Raw genomic sequence first — 21,724 nt, 5'->3', positions numbered from 1 at the left:
TTTGTGGGTAATATAAAAGTAACTGATCATGTAAAAATGGGCAAGATCACTTCGAGAGCGAAATTTTAGGCTAAGAATGAGTGTTATAGAAATAATCTAGGGCCCAGGCTGTCTTGTCCATCCAGCAGGCAAGTTTATACAGAAGTCAATAAAAGCTATCATAAATCCAGCTCACTTCTTTTACTGCTCAATATTGCAGACTTCTATATTTTCTGCAGGCTTTAGGCAGACATCCACTGAGAGCAGAATATAGGAGGTATTATTTGTTTTTTTTTTTTTAGGAGGTATTATTTGGAAATGCATATGCCTCTTCATTCCATTTCAGCTTCAGACTCAGCACTTGCAAAAAGATGAACTCACCTGGTTTCCTCTTTGATCTACAGATTCTTTGTAGCAGATGAGAAGGGGGCCAATGAGTCCTGAAGCTAGATCTTTCTCTATGTTAATGAAACTTGAGTAATATCGGGTCAGACACCGAGGATCTGATTTAGTTGGCCCATCTTCTACAGTCACTGTCCATTTATACTTGAACACTTCTCCTGGCAGAATTGGCATGTCTTTCAAATGTTTCACACCTACCCACACACAAACCCAAGAATAGTTTGATTAGAAGTATAACAAGGAATATATGGGTAATTACATCATTATCACAATGGCTTTACCCATTTATATGTACATATGAAGTTTCCCAGTAAGTGAAAACTAAATTTGCCACCTTTTATAAATTTAAGATTCATGCAACTTTTTATAATAAAAATAGGTACAGGAGATTTCTGCTAGCATGTTAGTTTGAGTTGAAGTGGGCAGGTCTCCCAACTCTGACAAATACAAAGAAATAATAGATGATATTTTGAAAGATTTTAAATGTATAACTGAAAATGCATCAAGAAGGAAAAAAAAAACCCAAGTGCCAAAAAAAGAAAGACACATCAAAGCCGGATTGGCCTGAATTGATGCCACAGGACTGGGCAATGAAGTTTTAACTCACATGTGGTATCAAGACTTGTGGCATCTGATGTCTATGAGGAATAGAAGCAGTAATTGAAATCTGCTGTTGGGCTGCTGTCAACAAAGGTCCATCTAGTCAAGGCTATGGTTTTTCCAGTGGTCATGTATGGATGTGAGAGTTGGACTATAACGAAGGCTGAGTGCCAAAGAATTGATGCTTTGAACTGTGGTGTTGGAGAAGACTCTTGAGAGTCCCTTGGACTGCAAGGAGATCCAAACAGTCCATCCTAAAGGAGATCAGTCCTGGGTGTTCATTGGAAGGACTGATGTTGAAGCTGAAACTCCAATACTTTGGCCACCTGATGCGAAGAGCTGACTCATTGGAAAAGACTCTGATGCTGGGAAAGATTGAGGGCAGGAAGAGAAGGGGATGACAGAGGATGAGATGGTTGGATGGCATCACCGACTCAATGGACATGAGTTTGGGTAGACTCCGGGTAGTTGGTGATGGACAGGAGGCCTGGCATGCTGTGGTTCATGGGGTCACAAAGAGTCGGACATGATTGAGTGACTGAACTGAACTGTTGGGCTAATGGGTCCTCAGGACAAGGACTGTCTGATTTTCATAATTAAAACTCACTTTTGAATATGTTTAATACCTGAGTATCCAGGCTATATCCATTCCCTAAGCACACATAATAGGGAGTGAGGGTGGGTGGGTATTAGAGGAAAGGGAAAATAGATTGTTTCTTAATGGATCCTGCTGTGTGAGTACTTTCTCTACAGTTTCGTCACCAATGCTTTTTGTGTGTCAGGTGCCTGAATGATGGTCTTCTCTTATGGGAGGCATATACTTTTCTTGGAGTGACCGTCAGGACCCCAGCACTGGGCACTTCCATGCCATGAGAGAGGCTTATTTCAGCTATACTTTTGTAGCCCTCCTCTCCCCAACCAGCTCTGGTTACACCCAGTGATATATCCAAAAGCCTATTATTTCTGGCTTCCCTCACACTGCCTTCTCAGATAGGGTATCTTCAAAAAGAGACCAAGACAGCTGCTCGCAACTATATTTACTTCTTACAGAAAAAAACACATGTATCCTTGGGAGGTCAAACAGGAAGGGCAAGCTGCCTCACTCTTATCCTCTCTTCTTCAGAGTGCTCCACATAAAAAGCAAGTTACTAAGAAGTGGATTTGCAGATGCCCCCAAATTTCAGGGTACACATTCAATATCTACCCAGAATTTTGTTTCTGTGCCCTTCTCACATAAAGGAATGCAAATCAATTTTGCATTTGAATTTTGACCAGCAACCATGAACATTAGAAAACAGAGGATTCAAAGTTATTTATAACCAGCCTAGTTATCCATCATATCATACTGAAGGACTCATATAGAGTTTATCCCCTATATACTAAATGCACTCAGAAGTATGTTGAAGATATACTTCCAGAAAAACAAAAGAAATAAAAATCCAGAAATGTACAAGACAAGAGAGGTATGGCACTAGCCTACAAGTCCAAATAAAGAAATCCAGAGATGGCATCTTTGTAGCAGGCCTAGCAAGCAAATCATCCATATTAGAACAGTAAGCTGGTGAACAACAAGAACATCTTTAGAAGAAAAAAGGATCAGATACTAACAAATAGCATGATTAAGAAGCTGGAAGACCTAAGGGATATGGTGAAAAGTCATATATTTCTTCTCATGATAAAAGAAAGTCTTTCTTCAAGAATATAAACAAAAAATGTATAAGATTAGCATGGTCTTAATATATTGCATATATTGGGACTTCCCTGGTGGCTCAGACAGTAAAGCATCTGCCTACAATGCGGGAGACCCTGGTTCAATCCCTGGGTCAGGAAGATCCTCTGGAGAAGGAAATGGCAACCCACTCCAGTACTCTTGCCTGGAAAATCCCATGGATGGAGGAGCCTGGTAGGCTACAGTCCATGGGGTTGCAAAGAGTCAGACACGACTGAGCAACTTCACTTCACTTCTCTACTTCAATATACTGCAAGCTAAAATTCACTATGATTTTGAACTACTGGTAGAGAATAAAGAAGGATAATCCATTCGACTGTAACAGTAAAATCACTGGAACTGTAGACAAAAGATAACCATAGCATACCACCTAGTTCTGCCGTAAACTCATATTCTTATAATAAGAAATACATACTGGCTTACTTCACTCTACTAACGCATGTATATGAAATTTAGAAATATGGTAATGATAACCCTATATGCAAAGCAGAAAAAGAGACACAGATGTACAGAGCAGACTTTTGGACTCTGTGGGAGAAGGTGAGGGTGGGATGTTTAGAGAGAACAGTATCAAAACATGTATATTATCTAGGGTGAAACAGATCACCAGCCCAGGTTGGATGCATGAGACAAGTGCTCGGGGCTGGTGCACTGGGAAGACCCAGAGGGATGGGGTGGAGAGGGAGGTGGGAGGGGGGACCGGGATGGGGAATACATGTAACTCCATGGCTGATTCATGTCAATGTATGGCAAAAACCACTACAATATTGTAAACTAATTAGCCTCCAACAAATAAAAATAAATGAAAAAAAAAGCTTTTATGTTAAAAAAAAAAGAAACACATCCTAAAATAATGTAAATGCTGGTTTTTTGACTTTTAAAGTTTAAAATAAATATATAGAAAACTCAAGGAGCTATTTAAAATTAAAGAGCAAAATGTAAATGTTATCAGCTTTAGTTTTATAAAAGTAAAGGTATGGCTGGCAGCAGTTGAGAAATGGAAGAATAGATGAGAGGAAATGGAAAAGGGGACAGTTGTTAGTACTCTTAGGGTAATATCATAAAGATATAAAAAGTAGGTATTTAGCATATTTTTAAATTGCTGCCAATTGAGGAACTAAAACACTGATAAAGTTCTAAAACAACTGGACTAGGAAGAGGCATAATGCTAAATCCTTATTTAACACAAAATTAAATATATAATGTTGTAACTATAAATATATATTTATATAAATAACTTTATATAAATATATAAAGTTGTAAAACAAAGGAGTAGCAAATAAATGATTTTTTTGAGATACAGAGGTAACTGCCAAAAATCTAAAGTTGAAATGCTTAAAAAATGAAGGCTTTCCAAACCAGAGTTCTATGTCCAGGAAAAGTATCCTTCCAAAGTGAAGGCAAGGACTTCCCTGGTGGTCCAGTGGTTAAGAATCCACCTGCCAATGCAGGGGACACAGGTTCAATCCCTGGTCCAGGAAGATTCCACATGCCATGGAGCAACTAAGCCCCTGCGTCACAACTACTGAGCCCATGTGCCCTAGAACCCAGCTCTGCAACAAGAGAAGCCACCGCAGTGAGAGGCCCACGCAGCACAACTAGAGTAGCTCGCTCTCCGCAACTAAAGATAGCCTGCAGGGAGCAATGAAGACCTAGCACAGCCAAGCAAATGAATAATTTATAAAATAAATAATTATTTTACAAATATATAATTTGTAATAAAATAATTAATAATTATTTTACAAATAAAAAAGTGAAGGCAAAATGAAGGCACATTTTTAAATAAAATAAAACTTAAGAGAATTAAAGATGGGGTGATACATGTGCATAACTGTAGTTGTTGTTGTTGAGGCTGTGTCCTCAGGTGTATCTACAGCTAGGTAAGGCCTAGAAAACTGAGGTAAAGCTTACCTTTTGGAAATCTCCCTGAGTGCAAAGGACTGACATCAGTGATTCCATGAGGGTAGATGTTATATGGCCGGCTTGCTTGATTCTTAAATATAATCTGAAAGTATAAATGAGATATAAGGTTGAGTACTGAGACAATTAGGATCAAGAAGCAATATGTGGCCTGTCTCCAGAAAATAAAAGCTGCCTTGTATCTACAGTATAGGGGTTTGAGCCTAGATAAAGCTCAAAATATGTGTTCTTTTATAAAATTGCTCAGATAGTTACTTAGGTTTTTCACTAAAGGCTCTTTCCTTAAAATTCATTTATTTAAAATTATTTTAGTTGCTTCAGGAAGAATTCCTTGTACCTTCTGACACTAGTACTTGAAATCTGGATGTATGCTGAGGACACTACTTCCCCTCAGTCTTTCGCAACATTTGGGCACTGAGTTCCCAATAGTGGAGAGGAAAATAGTGGTTCAAGTGATAAAATCTTCACTAGATGAGCAGGCAGGACCAGGGGGACAGTTGATTACAGCATTAAGCAAGGGTGGCAGCTGGCATCATATGACTGCCTGAGCTTTCCAAAAGAGAGGAAGAATAGAAGAGTGATAACATGGGAGTATCATTAAGCACCCTGAACTTATCAACCAGCCTCTATACTGAGGTTGCATGATATGAGGATAAAAAAAACAAACTTCTACTCACAGGCTTATCTTATACCCACTCATTTGGGAAAAGCCCACTGACAACCTACTCCTTCCCTGCCCCTAAGCAGCAGAATGATGTAGGAGAAAAATCACACAGCTCTGTGTGATTTAATTAATTAATTAACTTATTTAATTAAATTAATCAATTATATATATTCAGTTCAGTTCAGTCACTCAGTCGTGTCTGACTCTTTGTGACCCCATGGACTGCAGCATGCCAGGCCTCCCTATCCATCACCAACTCCTGGAGTTTACTCAAACTCATGTTCATTGAGTTGGTGATGCCATCCAACCATCTCATCCTGTCATCCCCTTCTCCTCCTGCCTTCAATCTTTCCCAGCATCAGGGTCTTTTCCAATGAGTCAGCTCTTTGCATCAGGTGGTGAAAGTATTGGAGTTTCAGCTTCAGCATCAGTCCTTCCAATGAACATTCAGGACTGATTTCCTTTAGGATGGACTAGTTGGATCTCCTTGCTGTCCAAGGGACTCTCAAGAGTCTTCTCCAACACCATAGTTCAAAAGCACTAAATATAATTATATATTAATTAATTTGATATCATTATTAATGATAAATTAATGATAAAAAATCTCAAACAGATGCTCAAACTACCTAGTTATTCTGTTTTCCTAGAAATTTATCTTCCCACTTAGCTACGTTTTGCTTCCTGATCCTCATGCTCAGGTACTTCTTTTCTTCAGTGAGAAGGGAGATGCATTCAGAAAAGAAATTCCTCATCCTCCCACCCTCAAGTCTACCAACCTAGATGCATATATGACTATATTTTCTCCTGTTAAAATCAGCTCCTATCTAACGATGACATCTCCTGTGTACTAGTACATAATGAAGTGCCATTTTAAAAACTTCCTTTTGGAATAGAAAAGAGAACCGAGAATTAGATCCACATGAGTACATTCCATTGATTTTTGACAAAGAAGCAAAGACAATCAAATGGAGCAAAGACAGTTTTTTCAACAAATGGGGCTGAAACAAGTAGACATCCACATGCAGGAAGAAGAAGAGGAGGAGAAACAGGGGTAGGAAGAAGAATCTAGACGCAGACCTAACCTTGCACAGAAATTCAGAAGAACAGATCACAGACCTACATAATTGATTTGGAATTCTTATGTGAGATTTGCCTCTACTCTTCCATTTATTTATTTTTCAATCATTTATTATTATCAATATAGACTCATGCATATTTATTTTATAATTTAAGGTATACTCCAATACTACTTTATTTATTTGATTGGTTATATCCTTCCAGTTTGGCCATTAGAAGCTCCTGTATTTGACATTAGTCTCATTCTTTCATTTTTTGAGCAATTTCTTCCTTTATGAAACCACAAAATGCTCCAGGCTCATCTTGTATCTTCCCTTGCCCAGCCCTAGAAATCATCCCTTCTCCAAAGAAGACTGGAGACTGGTAATTAGAAACCAAGATCTGTTGTGCTCATTGCTACTGGGGTGTCACTGTTCCCAGGACCTCTTAGGAGGAAATACACTAATACAAACATATGCACACATATGTAATTACTTCTGTATGTATCTGTCTCTATAGGCAAACATGAACTCATGGTAATGTCTCCAACTCTAATCCAGTATCACATGATTTATTCTAGCCTTTTCTTTTTATTTATAATTACCCTCTCGCTGGTGGCACAGATGGTAAAGCATCTGCCTGCAATGCGGGAGACCCGGATTTGATTCCTGAGTGGGGAAGATCCCCTGGAGAAGGAAATGGCCACCCACTCCAATACTCTTGACTGTAAAATCTCGTGGACAGAGGAGCCTGGTAGGTTATACAGTCCATGGTGTTGCAAAGAGTCGGACACGACTGAGGGACTTCACATGGTTACGGTCATACCCTCTCCAACAGTGACAAATATAGCTCCCACTATCAGTCATTCATTTACTTAATCTTCAACTAATAACCTGGGGCTTCCAAGATGGCGCTAGTGGTAAAGAATCCACCTGCCAATGCAGGAGACAGAAAGAGACATGGGTTTGATCCCTGGGTCGGGAAGGTCCCCTGGAGGAGGAAATGACAACCCACTCCAGTATTCTTGCCTGGAGAATCCCATGGACAGAGGAGCCTGGCAGGATATGGTCCATGGGGTTGCAAAGAGTCGGACATGACTGAAGTGACTTAACACACACACAAATAATGACAGTTTTGTTTATTCCTTTCCAACTTTAAAACTATCTTTTTCTCCTAAGGATAGTGGCTAGGATTTCTAGTAAAATATTAAGTAAAGGTGGTGATACCTGTTAACTGTTTCTTATCTTGATCTTAAACAAGGATTTCTGAGTTTCACCACCAAGTATGATGGTGACTATAGATTTTCTGTAGAGCTTTATCAGGATTAGAATGTCCCTTGCAATCACAATTTCCTATGACTTTTTATTATGAACAGATTTTGAATTTTCACAAATATTTGTATGAAACTATTGAGATTATCAAATGATATTTTACTTTTTCATGTGTTACTATAGTAATTACCATATTTGATTTTCTAACATTAAATTCATCTTGTTCAGTTGCTCAGTCATGTCCAACTCTTTGCGACCCCATGGATTGCAGCATGCCAGGCTTCCCTGTCCTTCATTATCTCCCAGAGCTTGCTCAAATTCATGTCCACTGAGTCGGTGATGCCATCCAACCATCTCATTCTCTGTTGTCCCCTTCTCCTCTTGCCCTCAATCTTTCCTAGCATCAAGGTCTTTTCCAATGAGTCAGTTCTTCACATCAGGTGGCCAAAGTATTGGAGCTTCAGCTTCAGCATCAGTCCTTCCAATGAATATTCAGAGTTGATTTCCTTTAGGATGGACTGTTTGATCTCCTTGCAGTCCAAGGGGCTCTTAAGAGTCTTCTCCAACACCAAGTTCAAAAGCACTAAATTCATCTAGTACTCCTCAGATAAATCAATTAGATCATATTTCAAATTTTTATATATTGCGCCCCTGGGTTTATTAATTTTTGTTTAGGATTTTTTGAATCCATATTTTAATATGATTGGTCTGTAACTTTAATTTTCCTTTCTTATACTGTCCTGGTCAGGTTGACAACTAAGGTTGTACTAGCCTATAAGTACTGGAGGGCCTTTACCGTAGGACTTCCCTGGTGGTTCAGTGGTTAAGAATCTGCCTGCCAATGCAGGGGACATGGGTTCAATCCCTGGTCTGGGAAGATTCCACATGCTGCAGGGCAACACGTGTACCACACATGTCCACAGCATGTGTACCACAACTACTAAAGCCTGCACTCTGCAAGAAGAGAAGCCACCGCAATGAGAAGCCCACGTACGACAACAAAGAGTAGCCCCTGCTTGCCGCAACTAGAGAAAGCCAGAGCAAAGCACTGAAAACCCAGCGAAGTCATAAATAAATAAATAAACATAACATTTTGAATATAAATTATATATCCCTTGAATATTGGGATAAATCACCAATAAAATGGTGATCCTTGCTAGGTTGATAGTGATTTTCTTGCAACACATTCAATATGTGACTTCAGTGTCTTCTGGCTTCCTTTGTTGCTTTTTGAGAAATAGGTTGTGAGTTTATGTGGCAGTTTTAAGATACGGTTCCCAAATTCTTTGACATTTCTCCCATCAAAGGTAGGCTAAAACTTCCCTCTCCTTGATTCCAGGTGGGCTTTGACTCAGATTATGCCATAAAATGCTGTGTGACTTCCGATGCTGGGTCGTTAAAGGTGAGGCACTTTCTGAGTTGTTTAGTGGAACACCCAAAGTTGGAGTCCCAAGCTGATAATGTGCTTTCTGCCCTACAAATAGGCCTTTCCTAGCTATTTCACATAAATTAAATCATGTAAGTCTTTTTTTGTTTGGCTTCTTTATCATAATGCTTTGAGTTTTATCCATGTTATATCATGTATGAGTCATTCACTTCTTTTAATTGCTGACTAGCATTCCAATTATATGGGTATACTACATTTTGTTTATTCATTCACCAATTGGTGAACATTTGAATGGCTTCCAATTTGGGGCTATAAGGAATAGTGCTACTGTGAACTTTCACATACAAGTCTTTGTGTGGACCTATATTTTCATCTGTCTTGAGTATATGCCTAGAAGGAACTGCTGAGTCACAGCGTAACTCCATTTTTAACATTCTGAGTAATTGCCAAACTGTTTTTCAAAGTGGCTGTAAATCTCAGACTGGATGTAACTATTTCCCATCAGAGTTTATGAGGCTTCCAATTTCTCTACGTCCTCGCCAGCCTTTGTTATTATCTGCCTTGCTGATTATAGCTATTCTGAAAAAGTGAAAGTGTTAGTCACTCAGTCATGTCTGACTCTTTGCGACCCATGGACTATAGCCCACCAGGCTCCTCTGTCCATGGAATTCTCCAGGCAAGAATACTGGAGTGGGTAGCCATTCCCTTCTCCAGGGGATCTTCCCAACCCAGGGATTGAACCCAGGTCTCCTGCATTGCAGGCAGATTCTTTACCATCTGAGCCACCAGGGATTTTGATTTGCATTCCCCCAATAGCTAATGGCTTCCCTGGTGGCTCAGACGGTAAGGAATCTGCCTGCAATGTGGGAGACCCAGGTTTGATCCCTGGGTGGGGAAGATCCCCTGGAGAAGGAAATGGCAACCCACTCCAGTATTCTTGCCTGGAGAATCCCATGGACAGAGGAGTCTGGTGGGCTACAATCCGAGGGGCCTCAGAGTTGGACACACTGAGCGACTAATCCTTTCCTTTCCAAAGCTAATCATGTTCAGCATCTTTTCATGTGCTTTTTGGTCACTTCTTTATACATCATCTTTGGAGAAATATCTATACAAATCCTGTGCTTATTTTTGTTTAGTTGGATTACTTGCCTTTCTATTGTTGAGCTGTAAAAGTCCTTTATGTTTTGGATACTATTCTTTTCATCAGATATATGATTTGTAATTATTTTCTCCTATTCCATTAGTTGTCTTTTAACTCTAGGGTTGGTGTCTTTGAGGCACAGAAGTTTTTAATTTTGATAAACTTCAATCTTTTATCTTTTGTTGCTTGTTGCTTTTGATGTCATACCTAAGAAACCATTGTGTAATCCAAGGTCACAAACACTTACTCTTGTATTTTCTTCTAAGGGTTTCATAGTTTTAGCTCTTATATTTATATCTTTGATCTACTTTTAATTTGTGTATGGTATAAAGAAGGGGTCAAACCTCTTTCTTCTGCATGTGGGTATCCAGTTGTCCCAGTATTCTTTCCCCATTGATTGGTCTTGGGACATTTGTGAAAAGTCAAACAGTCACTTCTTACACTGTTGGTGGGAATATATATTGGTGCAGCCACTATGGAAAACAGTTTGGAAGTTCCTTTAAAAACTAAAAGTAGAGCTACCATATGATCCAGCAACCCCACTCCTGGGCATATATCGAGAAAAGATGAAAACTCTAATTTTAAAAAGATACATGCACCTCAATGTTCACTGCAGCACTATTTACAAAACCCGAGGCATGGAAACAACCCAAATGTCCATCAAGAGATGAATGGATAAAAAAGATGTGGTACATATATACCATGCAATATTGTTGCTGTTCAGTCACTAAATCACATCCAACTCTTTGGGACCCATGGACTGTAGCACACCAGGCTCCTTGTCCTCCACTATCTCCTAGAATTTGCTCAAACTCATGTCCATTGAGTTGGTGATGCCATCTAACCATCTCATCCTCTGTCACCCCTTTCTCCTTTTGCCTTCAATCTTTCCCAGCACCAGGCTCATGTAATATTTCTTGCTGTAAAAAAGAATGAAATAATGCCATTTGCAGCAACATGGATGAACCCAGAGATTATTGTACTAAATGAAGTAAATCAGACAAAGACAAAATACCATTTATCACATATGTGGAATATAAAATATGACACAAATGAATGTATTTACAAAACAGAAACAGACTCATATGCATAGAAAACTAGCTTAAAGTTATCAAAAGGGAAAGAGAGGGGAGGGGGGATAAATGGGATTAACAGATAAAAAGTATGATACATAACACAGATAAGCAACAAAGATTTACTGTATACCACTCTAATGGCAGAAAGTAAGGAGGAACTAAAGAACCTCTTGATGAAGGTGAAGGAGGAGAGTGAAAAAGCCAGCTTAAAACTAAAATATTAAAAAAACTAAGATCATGGCATCCAGTACCATCACTTCATGGCAAATAGATGGGGAAACAATGGAAACAGTGACAGACTTTATTTTCCTGGGCTCCAAAATCACTGCAGATGGTGACTGCAGCCATGAAATTAAAAGATGCTTGCTCCTTGGAAGAAAAGCTATGACCAACCTAGACAGCATATTAAAAAGCAGAGACATGACTTTGCTGACAAAGGCTCTGTATAGTCAAAACTATGGTTTTTCCAATAATCATGTATGGATGTGAGAGTTGGACCATAAAGAAAGCTGAGTGCAGAAGAATTGATGCTTTTGAACTGTGGTGTTGGAGAAGACTCTTGAGAGTCCCTTGGACTGCAAGGAAATCAAACCAGTCAATCTTAAAGGAAATCAATCCTGAATATTCATTGGAAGGACTGATGCTGAAGCTGAAGCTCCAATACTTTGGCCACCTGATGAGAAGAGCCGACTCATTAGAAAAGACCCTGATGCTGGGGAGAAGATTGAAGGCAGGAGAAGAAGGGGATGACAGGATGAGATGGTTGGATGGCATTACTGACTCAATGGACATGAGTTTGGGCAAACCTCGGGAGATTTTGAAGGACAGGGAAGTCAGGTGTGCTGCAGTCCCTGGGGTCATGAAACATTGGATACAACTTGGTGAGTTAACACAACAATAGGAAATTATGCTCAATATTTGTGATAACCTATAATGTAGTATAATATGCAAAAACACTGAATCACTATACTGAAATTAACATATCTTAATATTGTAAATCAACTATACTTCAATTAAAAAGTCAAGTCTCCATAGATACGTAGGTTTATTTCTGGACTCTCAATTGTTTTCCATTGATCTACATATCTAACCTTATGCCAGTACCACACTTTTTTAATTACTGTAGATTTGTGGTAAGTTTTGAAATTGAAGTGTGAGTCCTCAAACTTTGTTTTTTTCTTTTTCCCCAAGATTCATTTGTCTATTAGGGGTCCTATGCAATTTCATCTGTATTTTAGGATCAGCTTGTCAATTTCCGCAAAAAAGACAGTTGGGATTTTGATAGGTATTTAATTAGATCTATAGATAAATTTGGAAGAGCCTTAAAAGTAAGTGACTCTTTCAATTTATAAATATTATATGTTTATCCATTTATTTAGATATTTACAATTATCTCAGTAACAATTTTTTTCATTTTTCACTTTATAAATTTTTACAATGTATTTTTCACATTTTTACAGTTTTTTACAATCCATTTTTCAGTTTTCAGTGTCCAAATCTTATGCCGTTTTTGCTAAATTTATCCCAAGTTATTTCATTCTTTTTATGTTATCATGAATGAAAGCTTTCCTAATTTTCTTTGCAGATTTTTCATTCAAGTGTAAAGAAATACAACTTATTTTTTAATATTGATCTTGTATCTCATAACCTTGCTGTGCTTGTTTATTAGTTCCAATACGTTTTTCGTATTAAAAAATGCTTGCTCCTTGGAAAGAAAGTTATGACCAACCTAGACAGCATATTAAAAAGCAGAGATATTACTTTGCCAACAAAGGTCCATCTAGCCAAAGCTATGGTTTTTCAGTAGTTACATACAGATGTTGAGAGTTGGACTATAAAGAAAGCTGAGTGCCAAAGAATTGATGCTTTTGAACTGTGGTGTTGGAGAAGACTCTTGAGAGTCCCTTGGACTGCAAGGAGATCCAACCAGTCCATCCTCAAGGAAATCAGTCCTGAATATTCACTGGAAGGACTGATGCTGAAGCTGAAACTCCAATACTTTGGCCACCTGATGCGAAGAGCTGACTCATTTGAAAAGACCCTGATGCTGGGAAAGATTGAGGGCAGGAGGAGAAGGGGACAACAGAGGATGAGATGGTTGGATGGCATCACTGACTCAATGGACATGAGTTTGAGTAAACTCCGGGAGTTGGCAATGGACAGGGAGGCCTGGCAGTGCTACAGTCCATGGGGTTGTAAAGAGTCAGACATGACTAAGCGACTGAACTGAACTGAATTGAACCTTTTTAGTAGATTCCTTAGGATTTTCTACATAAAAGATTGTATCATCAGCAAACAAAGACAGTATTACTTCTTTCTTTCCTATCTAAATGCCTCTAATTCCTTTTTTTTTTTTTTTTTTTTTTTTGCCTTACTGCATTGGCTGCCAGTTAAATGGGCTTACCCCCATGGCTCAGCAGTAAAGAATCTGCATGCCAATGCAGAAGACGCAGGAGACATGGATTCAATCCCTGGGTCAGGAAGATCTCCTGGAGAAAGGAAATGGCAACCCACTCTGGTATTCTTGCCTGGGAAATTCCATGGACAGAGGAGCCTGGGCTACAGTCCATGGGGTCACAAAGAGTTGGACATGACTGAGCGACTGAACAACAACAATAACAGTGTTAAATAAATATAGCAAGAGTGGACATCTTAACTTGTTCCTAATCTCAAGGGGAAAACATTTAGTCTTTCACCATACTGTACATTTTTCTTAAATGTTATTCATCAAGTTAAGGATCTTGCATTGTGTTGCTAGTATACTGAGAGTTTTGTCTATCATGAATGGGTAATGGATTTTGCCAAGCCCTTTTTCTTCACCTATTACATGATCACATGATTTTTGTCCTTTTTCATTAATAAGTTGAGTTGTACTAATTTTCATATTTTAATCATCCCTACATTACTGAGATAAATCTCACTTGATTATGGTGTATGATCTTTTAAAAGTGTTGCTAGATTTGGTTTAATAATGTATTGTGGAGGATTTTTGCATTTATATTCAAAAGGAATTTTGGACTTCAGTTTTCTTTAAAATTTTGAGACTTGTTTTGTGGCCTAATGTATATATAGTCTATCCTGGAGAATGTTTTGTGTGCATTTGAGAAGAATATGTATTCTATTGGAGTTGGGTGGCCTGATCTATAGATGTCTGTTAGACCTAGTTGGTTTACAGATGAAATGAGATTAGCCATTTGTTACTAAATGTTGAAGCTGAGTGATGGATTCAAGGAAGTTTATTTTACTATTCTCTCTACTTCTGGATAAATTTGATAATTTCGGTATACAATGTAAAAAATAATCCTCCAATTTTCACATTAACAGAAAAGCCTCACAGGATTCAGCATATGTAAGTTCACAACACAGAAAAATGAAAGAATGAGGTTCACCAACGTGAAATGCTGGGTTGGATGAAACACAAGCTAGAATCAAGATTGCCAGGAGAAATATCAATAACCTCAGATATGCAGATGAAACCACCCTTGTGGCAGAAAGTGAAGAGGAACTAAAGAGCCTCTTGATGAAAGTGAAAGAAGAGAGTAAAAAAGCTGGCTTAAAACTCAATATTCAAAAAACTAAGATCATGGCATCTGGTCCCATCACTTCATGGCAAATAGATGGGAAACAATGGAAACAGTGACAGATTTTATTTTCTTGAGCTCCAAAATCACTGCAGATGGTGACTGTAGCCATGAAATTAAAAGATACTTGCTCCTTGGAAGAAAAGCTATGACAAACCTAGAGAGCATATTAAAAAGCAGAGACATTACTTTGCTGACAAAGGTCTGTCTAGTCAAAGCTATGGTTTTTCCAGCAGTCATGTATGGATGTGAGAGTTAGACCATAAAGAAAGCTGAGTGCCAAAGAATTGATGCTTTTGAACTGTGGTGTTGGAGAAGACTCTTGAGAGTCCCTTGGACTGCAAGGAGATCAAACCAGTCAATCCTAAAGGAAATCAATCCTGAATATTCACTGAAGGACTGATGCTAAAGCTGAAGCTCCAATACTCTGGCCACCTGATGCAAATAACTGACTCATTGGAAAGACTCTGATGCTGGGAAAGATTGAAGGCAGGAGGAGAAGGAGACGACAGAGGATGAGATGGTTTGATGGCATCACTGACTCAGACATGAGTTTAGCAAGCTCTGGGAGTTGGTGATGGACAGGGAAGCCTGACATGCTGCAGTCCATCGGGCTGCAGAGTCTGACACAACTAAGCAACTGAACTGAACTGAGGTAGACCTATATATCTTGATATGAAATGATATCCAAGATATATTGTTAAAATTTTTAAGTCAATGTACAGAACAATTTGCAGGGACTTCGCAGGTGGCTCCGTGGTAAAGAATCTACCTCCCAATTCAGCAGCCACAGGAGACGGGGGTTCAAGCCTTTGGTTGGAAGCATCCCCTGGAGAAGGAAATGGCAACCCACTCCAGCGTTCTTGCCTGGAAAATTCCATGGACAGAGGAGCCTAGTGGGCTACAGTCCATGTAGTCAAAAAGAGTCAGACACAAGTAAGCGACTGAACACACTTGCACAGAAAAATCTACATCATGCTTCTGTTTTTATGTGAAATATATGCACATGTATTTCTATGGTGTTAGTTGTTCAGTTGTTTCTGATTCTTTGCAACCCCATGGAATGTAGTATATGTAATTTATGCATGTCTTTGTATAACTTACATGATTCCTGAAAGGGAATATGAAAAACTGACAGCAAAATTGCAGCTCAGACTAGGGGACTAGAAGTCTGGAAGGAAGGAAAGTTTCCTTTTGTTTTGCACACACTTTTTTGCCTTTTGAGTTACTCTTACTAATTAAAAACAGGTAAATAAAATTCAAAAAGAAAAATGTACAATAATAGCTAACTAAAATATTAAAGAATGGCAATGAAGAAAGATGTGCCCTACAAATATCAAAACATATTACAAGATTGTAGTCATTAAAACAGTATGGTAACAGACCAGTTAAAGAGAACAGATTTCAGCATTTTAGTATATAATAAAAAGAACTTACCAGGTGGCTCAGTGGTTAAGAATCTGCCTGCAATGCAGGAGACCTGGGTTTGATCCCTGGGTCAGGAAGATCCCCTAGAGAAGGGAATGGCTACCCACTCCAGTATTCTTGCCTGGGAAATCCCATGGACAGAAGAGCCTGGTGGGCTACAGTCCATGGGGTCACAAAGAGTCAGACACCACTAAGCATGCATGCATATAATAAAAAAGGCATTTTTAAATTAGTGAAGAAAAATTGATTGGGCCAAATGGCTGTCACTTGCAGAAATCCCTATTTGACACAATGCTCTATACCCAAAAGTAACTTCCAGAGCAATTAGAATGCTTATTATAAAAACAAAACTGTAAACACAAAAAGAATAAAATATAGTAGACTATTTCTTTCATCTCTTAGGGGGTGGTGAAGATGCTCCTAGGCAGAAAACATAAATGAAAAATATTCAGAAAAATATAAATGTAAAGACTGATACAAAGATCTTGACTATATTAAAACTGAAAATCTTTATAGGGAAAAAGGCATCATAAAGGAGTTAAAGTACAAGTGACATACTGAGAAAAATACATGAAAGGTAAATAATAATGTGCTAATATCTGTAATACATAAAGCCTTTTACAAATATATAAGCAAAAGATGGCCATTTCTAACATAATTCCACGGTGATAAGAGAACAGACTCTGTATGATTTCAACACCTTTAGACCATGAAATTTTTGCACCTTGTTTTATGTCCCTAGATATGTTCCAGGGTCTCCTAATTTATAGTCTATAGGGACTTGAATAGAATTTGTATGCTACTGTTGTGTGAAAATTGTATAAATTTCAATTATGTTGAATTGGTTCACAGTGCTTTTCAGGTCTACTATATCCTTCTACTTCTCTGTATATTCATTCTATTAATTTTTGAGAGTTTGGTATTGAAACTCCAACTAAAATCTTAATTTATCTACTTAAAAAATAATTGCAATATATAGTGGAAGTATGTGTATTTCCCAAGTCTCCTGTAAATGCGTTATCATACTTTCATAATTAACAAAAAGGAAAAAAAAAAGTAATGCTGCCTGCCATATCAGTAAGCAACGGATGCTGCAGTCATCAGCAATTGCAGCCACCCTCAACAATTGAGTCCTTGGGGAACTTAAGCTGGAAACAAGGAATGCCTGCCATCTAGCGGTCAGCAAACTGAAGCCACCCCCAATGGTATAGCTTGAGGAAACTCAGGATGTGAAAACATAGGATCCTGGCCCCAGATAGCTGAGGTGCAGATCAAAGGAATGATTTCACTGAGCACATTCTGGGATCTTCCCATGCACAGAAAAGCCCTAAATTCCTCAACTTGACATATCTAGTTTTCTTTAATTACCAATGAATCTTTTGACAGTCTGACTACCTACCTTTTGCTGCAAAGAAAGAAAGGGAAGTCGCTCAGTCGTATCCAACTCTTAGTGACCCCATGGACTGCAGCCCACCAGCTCCTCCATCCATGGGATTTTCCAGGCAAGAGTATTGGAGTGGGTTGCCATTTCCTTCTCCAGGGGATCTTCCCCACCCAGGAATCGAACCCAGGTCTCCTGCATCATAGGCAGACACTTTACCGTCTGAGCCACCAGGGAAGTCTTTGTTGCAAAGACTCCTATATATCATGGCTCCCCTCATCAGAGGAGTTCTCTCAAAGTTATTTGAGATGCTCTCTCCCCAGCTTTAAGTTCTAAGAATGTTAACTGAATAAAATGTAACTCTCCACTTTTTAGGTTGTGCATTTTTTTTCCCTCATTGACATGACCATCTATCTGTAAACTGATTGTGAAAAAATATCCCTGCTTTTTTTAAACCATTGTTCTCTGCAGCATAAGTGTTACTAATATCTTCCATCAAGGTCATGAAATGTTTTCTGGAAAGGGATGGGTAGATAGTAAATGCTCTAGGCTTTGTGGGCTATATATACTCTCTGTTACACATCCTTGTTATCTTTTCCTTACTGAGTCACTTTAGTCATGTCCGACTCTGTGCAATGCCATGGACTGTAGCCCACCAGGCTCCTCTGTCCATGGGGATTCTCCAGGCAAGAATACTAGAGTGGGTTTCCATTTCCTTCTCCAGGGGATCTTCCTGACCAGGGATCAAACCCACATCTCTTATGTTTCCTGCATTGGCAGGCGGGTTCTTTACCACTAGCACCACCTGGGAAGCCCCATTCTTTTCCTTACAGCTCTCAAAAATGTAAAATCCTTCTACGTTCACAGGTTCTCCAAAAGTAGACTATGAGACAAATTTGGCTCACAGCCCTTAGTCTGCTGGTTCCTGTACTATATCACTAGTGGAAAAAGTTGTAGAAGGTATGTATGAAAGTTTAAGCCATGAGTATTTCAACAGAGTGGCAGATTTAATGGGTGGCATTAACTTTGTTTCCTATGTATGAATATTTTAAAACAAATTTATAATTTACATTTATTTGTGTAATATATATACATTTTAAAAGATGATGCCCATTGGACAGGGGCTGAAACAGGAAGTTGCAAAAAACTCACAACTCTCCAGCCTTTGTCTTCTTACCCAAGCTTATATCTTTTCTTCAACTTACCAAAAGTGTGTCTCCAACTTCTCCATAAAGTAAAGGCCCCAGGATCCCCGATTCATGCTGAATAGCTTCACGAGTCTTAAATGTTCCATCTGTGTAAGCTATAAATCGGACTTTTCTGTACTTCCTACCAATCCGCTGGGGACCATGGTTCAGATACAGACTTTTATAACTTCTGTATGAGACATAAAAAGATGAGACGTTGGAATGAAGCATGCCAGGTAAAGGACAGGTTGCTAAAATTCAACTTTAAAACAGCTGATATGGTTTCATCAAGGAAGGGTGAGAAAAATATAGCCATCCCTGGTGGGAATTTCTGAAATATGTTAATGCTTTTGGTCCACTGAGCGGGAGAGAGGACTTCCCTGGTGGCTCAGAAGGTAAAGCATCTGCCTACAATGCGGGAGACCCAGGTTTGATCTCTGGGTCAGGAAGATCCCTTGGAGAAGGAAATGGCAACCCACTCCAGTACTCTTGCCTGAAAAATCCCATGGATAGAGGAGCCTGGTAGGCTACAGTCCATAGGGCTGCAAAGAGTTGGACACGACTGAGCAACTTCACTCTTGCCTGTACCTAACTCTACACATGGCTTAAGGGTTTGCTCTTTTGAGAAACTGGGAAGAACTTTTGGATTATGAGGAAGAGATAATACCAAGAGTCAAAAGGTCTTTACCTGTCATTGGAGGTGAGGACCGAGGGGGCATAGTCCCAGTCATCCTCTTCAGCAGCAATGTAGTGGACCCAGGTTTTAGGATGCTTCTTTGCAACTGAGCGCATTTGGATAAAGGGAGGCGCACTGTCGCCATCAAACCTGACCACATCCATGTCAGCGTCATCCAAACCATCATCATAATCTTCTTCTTCATTATTTTTTGTCCGTAGTTTGGGTTCCTCTGGGCAACTATCTACTTTGACGTAAGCTTCCATACCATCTGAAGTCAGACAAAACCAATGTGAGGTTCAAAGACGTTTTCTGGCCTTAACTCTTCTGACTGTTTTCTCTTACACATTCAAGACCTTCTCCTAAGTGTTCTAACCTCCTATATGTATTACCTTCCCTATAGCTGGTACTTTCGAGGTACTTCCTGTGGTCTTTGCACTCACCATTTCCCTTCTGCCTGACTCTCCTCCAATCTATGACTCCTGTTTCAAGATTTCCTCATTTGCTTTTCTTTCCCTTCTGGAACTGGCTCTGAGCCTATCACTTCCCAACTCTCAAATTGTAAACGAGAAGGCCCAAGGAATTGCATATTTTCAGCTTTTGGAAGCCTAGGTCAGACTAACTCCCCACCCCTACAGTTACCTAATAATTTTTATATATAGTCAATTGAATTATGACACAAACCATAGATTTAATAGCTTGTCAAGAAAAATCATAGTAGAGATATAAATTTTAACACATATCTGAAGTTAATAAAAACATGAAAAGGTTCAGCTTAGAATTAAGGAAATATATATTTTAAGAGCATGTCCGACTGTGGCTAGTTGTAAGCCTTAGAGCAAGTCTATTCATCAATCTCAATCTCATTTGCATGCTTTATGAAATGTAAATAATAATAATCCCTCCCCTATCTAAAGCCATAGGGCAGCTTTGAAGAAAAATATTAAGAAAGGAGACCGATTTACTGGCTGATGGGGAGCAAGGCAGATTTCAGGAGCAGCAAGCACCTAGTGTGGGTTCATGTGGCCTTAAACAATTCAGTCTAGATCTAAAAATGAAGGATTTTGTATGAGTTCCAAAAAGACAAAACATTTTTCTGAAAAACAAGGATTAAAATCAGCATAAAGAAGGGTCAAAAGATATTCTTTTGAAAAAGAAAAAGAAACAGAACATAAAACAAACTCTTCCTAAACAGAATCAGGCTTCAAACTAGGTCATGAGCAGCCTGTATACAAGTAAATGACCTTTTCCTGTGTGCCTATAGGATCGACTTCCTATTACTTGTCCAGTATGACACATTTTTTCCTCTAATGTCTTGTCAAAACCCCCATAATTATTATGTAACATATCAGGAAATGAGGTTCCTATGTTTCATCACTACAGAGCACTAGAAACAAAGTCACTCACAGAACATAAACGGAAAAAGTACAAGATCAAATATCTTTTTCAGGGCAACCAAGGAACCTGAAGGGAGGTTTAATACTAGATTGACAGGAATAGCAAGTGCTGTTCATCATGAAAGATCAGGCCTCCCCAACATTTCTTTCCAACAGCTCTCAATGGCCACAATAGAGGAGGAGACAAATAGAGTTGTTAGACTGATCCAAGATTAAGAATTAGCAGAGTAAATATACAGGAAGAAAAATGGGGATGAGCTGATCATGTACATGAGTTTTCATAGCCTATAGCTACAAATGAGCTCACTCACATTAACAATAATTTGCAACCGTAGGTACCATTGTCCCAACTTCCTTAGATAGGATCTTTGACCCTTTGCAAAGTCAAGTCGTCCTTGAAAGCTTCACGTGGTGCCTCACATGTGTTTACCAACTTCCACTCCCATGTTGTTTCTCCTGATGTCTCTCACCTCTGACCAAGTATCTACAGCGTGCCTCCTTGTATACCAGTTATCTGGTGTCTCATATGGAGCACCACAATATCCTTTTATATTTGCTGTATATTGGGGCATCATTACTGACATCCTGGAGCCCTTAGGATTACATCCTAGATGCCATGACCCCAAATCGCTCTCTCCATAGTACTGAAGCCTACTTAATGCGATTAGGCTGGGAAAACAATGATATACTGTCCTCCTTACATTCGCCACCTCATTCTTCACTAAACCATTTCCCTTCCCTCTCACAGGTAAACTCCCAAGTCCTATTTACTAATAATCAAGCCTTCTTATATTCAAGGTGAAATATTTAAAAGAAGAGCTGGATATTTCTAATACTCATTTTTAAGAT

At 38.9% G+C, this 21,724-nt stretch overlaps 1 protein-coding gene and 1 non-coding gene across 4 annotated transcripts in view; both read right to left on the bottom strand.

Moving 5' to 3' along the window:
• F8 (coagulation factor VIII) overlaps positions 1–21,724 on the bottom strand; it is a 149,363-nt gene that overhangs the window by 86,472 nt on the left and 41,167 nt on the right. For all 3 annotated transcript variants that reach the window (XM_070462882.1, XM_070462883.1, XM_070462884.1), the window contains 4 exons: positions 19,491–19,749; positions 18,821–18,992; positions 4,622–4,715; positions 361–575 (listed from right to left, as the gene is read on the bottom strand). In XM_070462882.1, coding sequence (XP_070318983.1) covers positions 361–575; positions 4,622–4,715; positions 18,821–18,992; positions 19,491–19,749 — 740 coding nt within the window. The remainder of the gene's footprint in view (positions 1–360; positions 576–4,621; positions 4,716–18,820; positions 18,993–19,490; positions 19,750–21,724) is intronic.
• Positions 17,781–17,852, bottom strand: TRNAH-AUG (transfer RNA histidin (anticodon AUG)). The gene has a single exon. It is a non-coding gene; the product is annotated as a tRNA-His (tRNA).

The sequence above is a fragment of the Odocoileus virginianus genome, unplaced genomic scaffold (genome assembly GCF_023699985.2).
Source record: "Odocoileus virginianus isolate 20LAN1187 ecotype Illinois unplaced genomic scaffold, Ovbor_1.2 Unplaced_Scaffold_16, whole genome shotgun sequence".
Classification (NCBI taxonomy): domain Eukaryota; kingdom Metazoa; phylum Chordata; class Mammalia; order Artiodactyla; family Cervidae; genus Odocoileus; species Odocoileus virginianus.
The sequence above is the reverse complement of the archived record's forward strand: the minus strand, read 5'-3'. Positions and strand labels throughout refer to the sequence as shown.